The sequence below is a fragment of the Camellia sinensis genome, chromosome 5 (genome assembly GCF_055761805.1).
Source record: "Camellia sinensis isolate YWXY chromosome 5, ASM5576180v1, whole genome shotgun sequence".
Taxonomy (NCBI): Eukaryota; Viridiplantae; Streptophyta; class Magnoliopsida; order Ericales; family Theaceae; genus Camellia; species Camellia sinensis.
Window position 1 is genome coordinate 121,948,762 of NC_138965.1, and position 7,525 is coordinate 121,956,286.

At 30.5% G+C, this 7,525-nt stretch overlaps 1 protein-coding gene across 2 annotated transcripts; it reads left to right on the top strand.

The window, feature by feature from the left end:
- Positions 1-4,272: 4,272 nt before the first annotated feature.
- Positions 4,273-7,031, top strand: LOC114298055 (short-chain dehydrogenase/reductase 1). Of its 2 annotated transcripts, XM_028242560.2 has the most exons (5): positions 4,273-4,407; positions 4,515-4,761; positions 5,012-5,080; positions 5,706-5,882; positions 6,419-7,031. In XM_028242560.2, the coding sequence occupies exons 1-5, from the start codon at positions 4,379-4,381 to the stop codon at positions 6,797-6,799; spliced, it is 903 nt and encodes a 300-aa protein (XP_028098361.2). In that variant the 5' UTR covers positions 4,273-4,378; the 3' UTR covers positions 6,800-7,031. The 2 variants fall into 2 exon arrangements, with proteins under 2 accessions (XP_028098361.2, XP_028098363.2); XM_028242562.2 differs by lacking the exon at positions 5,706-5,882 and having other exon boundaries at positions 4,291-4,407.
- The last annotated feature ends 494 nt before the right edge of the window (positions 7,032-7,525 follow it).

Genomic DNA, 7,525 nt, shown 5'->3' on the forward strand with positions numbered 1-7,525 from the left:
TAAAAGAAAAACGACATTTTTTTTTTGGTTCAAAATTAGACAGACGTTTGTTTTAAAATAATTGGAAAAAATTATTGCAAACATTTGAGGTTAAAGTGAGAGAAAATTATTGTAGGGTTTAAAGTGTAATTTTAGTGGAAAAAAAATCTCAAAACCTAAAAGCTTGTGACATAAGCGATGACGATTATTATTGGCCGACAAATTTGAATGGAAGTCTATGGACGACGGCTGGGGAAAAAATCTAAAAAATATCGCAAAACATCAAATCAATGGTTTATAATTGAAGTTATTATCATGAGATAACACCATCAATGAAAAAGCATGGTCATTTTAATTCGATATTTGGGATTTGTTCATATTCGTTTGAATCAGATGAATTTTATCTGTCCTGATATTTATGTGAGGTCGGGTAAATTATGTTTTGGTTACTTTGCAATGGGAGTGGAGTAAGGACATGTATTGTTATAATTTAAATTTGACCAGATATAATTAATAATATATATATATATATATATAATTAGATATAAAAAAATAATATGAAAAGTTTATAATTTTATTTAAATATAAACAAATAATAATATTAAAAGTCTCATTGTTTATATATATAAAAATAAAAAAAAATTATTTATTATGTTAAGGATTTAAATGGTTCTTAATTTTTTTGACTATCTAAAATATAGTTGGATATCTATGGATATCAAATATCCATGAGGGCGGAGCTAGAGTTGAAAAATTTCCCTCATAACGAGGGTGGAACGGGAGCAAGGATGGGAGCAGAGAACGACAAACTTGTTCCAAACCGCCGTGGCCATCCCTGTCAATGAATCTTCAACATTGATTTTAAATTCTGGGTCCTTTAGTGTTTTTATATTGAGGGGTGTTTTGGGAAACAAATAAAAAGCTAGCTTTTAGCTTTGAAGCCTGCTATTAGTACCTACATAATTTCTTTGGACCTTCTATTTCTTTGAACCTCTACCTAACTAAATGAGTCCCCTCTATTTTATCTTTAAACTCCTTCCACAATTCCAATTATACCCCCTCTCTACCACGCTCCTATCCTAACCACTGCCACCGTTCACCCTCCTCACCCCCAACGCCTGCCGTGCACCTTCTTGTTGGATTGCTGTTTGACCTCACCGGCAGTGGTGAGGTCAACATTTGAAGCTTCCTTCTCTCTTGCTTTCATCTCTTCTTCTTCCTCGAGTCCCATAGCTTTTTCTTCTTGCTCCTCTGTTCTGTTCTATCTCTCTACTTTCTCTTTCTTATTTTTCTATATCTAGACGGTTCTCCAGTGTATCGACATCTCGGAATCTGTTTTTCGGCGATAGTATTAATTGAAGAGATCGAGAGAGAGTGGGCATCTTTGGTCATCGAAGAACCATTTTTTTCTCTTTCTCAAAATCAATTCTTGCCTCAAATCATTCTATTTATTGGATTCTTTTTTTGTGACGTACTTTTGATCTGTCTTTCAGTTATGTAAATATTGTTTCCGACCTTGTTTTCTTTAACTCAGAGCAAGTGCTTTTGTGAATTTTTGTTCCAAGTGAATGTAGAGCTTCAAGATGGAGAAGAAGAGGAGGTGACCATGGTGGTGGTAGGGAACTGGCAGGAGGTGGTGGTGAAATGGGGGTGGTGACTGCCACAGGTAAGGAGATGGGATTAGGGTTAGGGTTAGGGTTAGGAAAATTAGATGCAAAGAGTTAAGGATGAAGGTAGAAATGAAATTTTATGTTTGGACAAAATTGGAATTAAAAAAAAAATGGAAGAAAGGGGGTCCTAAAAAAATAAGTAGGTGCTAATAGCAGCTCTCTTTAGCTTTTTACTCATATTGGATCACATCACCTCTCACATTTTTTATTCATAAAAAGACAAAATAGACTAAAAAAAAATAAATAAAAAAACTAACTTTTTATCAACTTCCCAAAACACCACTGAATTTCAAAAACAAAATAGAGTTAATTACACTCAAGGTTGTTTTAGAAAATTAGTTAAAAATTAGCTTTTTAATTTTTTTAGTTTTTTTTGGAAAAAAAAAAATAGCGAAGTAAAAATTAAAAATTAATTTTTAACCATCTTTCTATATTGGCCTTCAATATTAATACTCCTATATTTTCATTATTTTGGTTTCTTCACTTTTAAAAAATATAAAAATTGACTATGTACAAAAATATATATACAGAAGCCCGTAGCATTGGTCACTCCAATTCACTCAACGCGTTCTAAGAAAAAGGATTTTGCATGTATTTTTGTATCATTTATTTATTTTATTTTAAATTTATCTACAAATATTTTATTTTTTTAAGTGTATATAGATTAAGTATATCTAAAAAAAAATTAACTAAAATATGAAAAGTTCACTAACAACAACAAAACATACAAAAACTCAAAATTTGCATTTGAAAATTCAAAACCAAACAAAAATACAATGGTATAAATGATAGGTTAAAATTTTAATTACAAGTGACCGAATAAACAAGTTATAAATAAAATTCTAATTATATTGGTATAGATGCAATTTTATTAAATAATTAATTGATTAAAATGTATAGCATAATGTAGTAGCTTGCTACATTCTGTGCTATTTAGCACAACATCTATTACAGGGTCCTGTTGCAGTGTGCAACCCCTTAAGAGTTGCATATCATATGCAAAACACACCTAAAAAAGGTCCTCTATTACACCACTGAAGTGAGTATTTTATGCTATACAAGCTATTTTAACATTACTACACCAAAAACTATATTGAAATTACTATTTCTTTTTAAAAAAATTCTCCTTTACTTTATAAAAAATAATGAGTTAATTTTATTTTTATCCCCTAAATTAACTTCATTTTGCCTATTTCATCATTTAACTATTAATTTTATTTATTTAGTCTCCAACATTATTTTTAATTTAAGATAATATGTACTAATTGGAGATGAATGTCTAAATCAACAATTGTTAAACCTTATTTGACGAGTAAAGAGGCCATTTCAAAATTTAAATAATTTAAACCATACTACTAAATAATAATTTTTTTTTCATCACTACTATTTCAAAATAAAAGATGGAGAAGATCTGTGTGGTTGTAATATAATGTAAATAATAAGCCATTGTTTGGGAAGTGGGTTTGGGGCTAAAATAGTAAAAAAAATAATAATAATAAAATAAACTTTTTAGCCACAATAAGACAAACAAATCACATCTAACCCATAATCATTATATATTTTTTTTACAAAAAAAGTGAAAAAAGTCAAAAGTCTTTCCCAAACTAAATTTTTTAGCCTCAGGATAAAATATCAAAAAAATTAAAAAATTTAAAAGCTAACTCACTCACCAAACCAAGCCTAAGATGGGGAATTTGATTGTATGACCTAGATTGTTTAAATTATATAATTATTTTTTTTGTCCATTTAGGTTTCAACAATTACTAATATGGTCATATTCTTTTTAATTGGACTACTTAAGAATAATTTAAAAAATAAAAATGAAATCGAGGCCTTCTGACATAATCGATGACGATTACTCGAAGAAGAGTCTAAGCGATGACGATTATTTTCTCCTGTACGGATTTGAATATCTCAATATGACACGAAAAATTATTTATTAATTTAAAATATTATGTGGTCATATTCTAAATTAATCATTAATTACTTAGTTTTTATATTATTCTTCTATTATTAATATAAATTGTGAGTCTGTACTCTTTTTTATCAATCAAAATTTTATAAAACATCACATATTTATATTCTGAAAATATTAAATAATCAATTATAAATCACTTTCAATAAAATGAAATAATATTATTCGCTATGGCTTCTCTTCAGTACAGTGACTTATTAGGCTTTGTGAGCTCACTTTTAACTCAAATTTTGATACTTCATTGGACGTGACTTATTGGGCTTTGTAGGCTCACTTTTAAGATAAATTTTGATAATTTAAATCGTTAATATTTTAAAATTAGTTAAGTACATTATTTTTTATAAAAAATTAAATAAATTGGATATGGAGAATTATGGCCTTGTTTGATTTGTATTTCTTAAAAAATTTTGAGAAAAATTTTTTACAAATAAGTTTTTAAAAGTAATCAAACCAAACAAATTTTTCTAAATTTTTTTTCCAAAACTTGTTTGGTTTACAAGTTTTTCCAAACAAATCTCTCTCTCATACACATCAAATCAATCGCTTTTTCCAACTCTCTCTCAAAATAATTTTTCAAAACATCTTTTGAAAAAAAAATCAAACCAAACAAATTTTCGTACTTTTTATCCCAAAACATATTTCTCAAATACAAACCAAACAAGTCCGATATGTTTGGATCAGTTTTATATATGAACCAAAGGTGGAGAGGTGAACTGAAGCTAACATTTCTCAGGCACATTCCATCTTGACAGCAATGGCAGAGGCAATCACTACAACAAAGAGGTGTATTTTTGCTTCTTTTGTAGCATTTGAATTCTCTTTCAGTCACTCTCATTCTAGCTTCAACTTTCACACCCATCAATTGTTTGTGTTATATTGTCTCTGTGTAGGTATGCAGTTGTAACAGGGTCAAATAAAGGAATAGGGTTTGAGATATGTAGGCAGTTAGCTTCTAAGGGAATCATAGTGGTGTTGACTGCTAGAGATGAAAAGAAGGGTTTTGAAGCCCTTGAGAAACTCAAAAGTGATGGCCTCTCTGATCATGTGGTGTTCTGTCAACTTGATGTTGCGGACCCATCTAGTGTTGCTTCCCTTGCTGATTTTATCAAGTCCAAATTTGGAAGGCTTGATATCTTGGTATGATTCACAACCCAATTCTCAAATTTTCTAGTTTTATTCATTTAATTTGTAATTATATTATTCAACAAGAAAGTTAGTTGTGTTTATGGAATGAACTATGCATTTACTTATTAGTGAGAGTCATATATATATAAATAAAGAGGTAAGGCCTTCAATACAAATTTCTAGAAAGATATATTACTTGTTTCCTTGAATGTTTCAGTGGTTTTTTGTGAAATAAATAATGAAAAAGCTCGAATTCTTGTAGGTGAACAATGCTGGGATTCTTGGAGCCAAGATGGATTGGGATTCTTTGCAGTCATCAGAGGCTAGTGTGGTGAGTCTTTATGCATGATTCATTTCATTTTCCCTCAAGTAAATTCAAATTGGTGTGATTGCATTGATGCATACATCTAATGGCCATTGATATGCTATTTTTCTTTCTTTTGTTTCACTAAGTTGCATGATTTTTTCATAAAAAAGTTGTGATCTATACCTAATCTTTAAATTTTTTTGCAGATCACTATTAATATTGAATGATTCCACAGAAAAACAAGAGAGCAAAAGTGCCCTTTTTATTAATATATATATATATATTTGGACAAGGTTTTCCAGATAAACCTTTTGTTGCCTCATGTGTGACAACCTGTAAGATGATTCATGTGCATAATTTACGTGATCAAAAGATCCGAAAAGTAATCATACTCCTTTTCAATAATTCTTTCATGTTTAAAAAAATGAGTCAATATATTTCAGCAGAAAGAAAAAAGTGGTTGAAGAGAGTGGAGAGTGCTCAGGTATAGTTTATAAACTGGGTCAAAATTACCTCAATTGTCTTCCAATTTCATGCTTTGGCTGTTAATCTAAAAATTAAAACAGGGCATGGATTATGCTTTTTAGGTAATAGGTAATAGAAACCACAAGGATTGTTACTGAATGATCTCATTAATGCATTAATGCAGGAAGAAGTCGTGAGCTCAATGAAAAAAATAATGACTCAAAGCTACGACTTGGGTAATGAATGCTTGCAAACAAACTACTACGGCACAAAAGGGATGATCGAAGCACTCATTCCCCTCCTCCAGCTTTCTGATTCACCAAGGATTGTAAATGTCTCTTCTGGGATGGGGAGGCTAGAGGTATAGAAGTTGCCATACCCTCTTTCATAAGTACAAAATTTGCACTCTAATTAAAACAAACTTACACAGACAGCCTTACTAGCTTTCAGTTTTGGATTAAAAAGCAAAAGTTTTAACTATCTCTTACCAAAAGTAATTATCAATGTTGTGGGTGACATAGTGGTGTTAGCTGAACCCCTGAGAAAACATTTTTTAAAACTATATATATATATATATATATTTGTTTCTTTGAAAGTTATAATACAATTGTAAAAATCATTTTGAACTCCCATATTTTAAAAATGCGTTCCTTACAATTTGTTGTTAAGAATGTTCCATTTAGTAGCAAAAGAAATCCCCCAAATGATTTGACTTCCCACACTTCGGTTTTGGACTCTATGCAAAAAATTGAGAGTATATGGGAACTGATCTCGTCATCTATGAAATTTTTTCCTTCTCTCTTGTTTGCAAATGTGCAGGTTTTGTTTTCATATTTGCATATTTTTTTTTTTGCCAATTGTAGTTGATCTTTGTTTTCCTCAATTTTTTTGTTTCAGTTAATACCTAGTGAATGGGCTAAAGGAGTGTTGAATGATGTCGAAAGCCTTACAGAGGGGAGAGTAGAAGAGGTACTGAATGAGTTTTTAAAAGATTTCAAAGAAGGTGCTTTAGAAACCAAAGGCTGGCCTACTTTTTCGTCTGCATATACAGTGTCGAAAGCAGCCATAAATGCGTACACAAGAATTCTGGCCAAGAAGTATCCCACATTCCGCATTAACTGTGTTTGCCCCGGTTGGGTTAAAACTGATATAAACAACAACCTTGGCAAACTAACTACAGAACAAGGTGCTCAATGTCCTATGAAGCTAGCCCTGCTGCCTGATGATGGGCCTTCCGGCCTCTTCTTTATTAACAATGAACCAGCATCTTTTGTGTGAGAATTGTTTGTTTCAATCTTGTAGATGAAGATATAAATATATATATACACACATTATGTGACTTTCTACCCAAATAATACTGATGTTAGTTGTACAAGTTTTGTTATGAATAGCTTGAGGCAATAAAACTATATGGTGAAACCTAGGTGCATTTTTTTTTAAAATTTTTTTATATGGTTCATGTAATCAAAATTTAATATGTATGAAAATTTGTGCGTTTTCATTTTATTTATTCTTATGGTTTATGTGATCAAAATTTAGTAGTTCTCAAATTTGTGACAATAAACATAAACTGATGCACACACAAATGCCTTTATGATTTTTTTTTTTTTTTTTGTTTTGGTTGGGGGGGAGGGGAGAGAGAGCGAACACAACCAATTTGGAGGTGAGAGGGGGGGGGGGGAGATAGTGAACACAACCAATTTGGAAATTTGTGTGTTTGGAATTTGGATTTGTGGAGGGTAAAAAAAAATAAGAAAAGGAGAAGAAAAGGAAATGAAGTACAAACTTTCTTCTTCTTCTTTATTTATTTATTTATATATCTGCCCTTCTTTCTTTTCTTTTTTTCACCTTTTTATTCCATAAATCCAAGATTGAAACATTGCCTAAAGGAACAAGTTCCTATAATTTCTTGGAAAAATTAAAGGGTTAACTTTCTGTTTTATTTATACTTGTCTATGTGGTCCACTTGATCTGATTAAGATAAAGACTTAATTTAATTATTTT

Coding starts and splice junctions, on each gene's coding strand:
- LOC114298055 (XM_028242560.2), top strand. CDS start 4,379: ATGGCAGAGGCAATCACTACAACAAAGAG. Junction 4,762..5,011: donor TTGGAAGGCTTGATATCTTG/GTATGATTCACA, acceptor GAATTCTTGTAG/GTGAACAATGCTGGGATTCT. Junction 5,081..5,705: donor AGTCATCAGAGGCTAGTGTG/GTGAGTCTTTAT, acceptor GCATTAATGCAG/GAAGAAGTCGTGAGCTCAAT.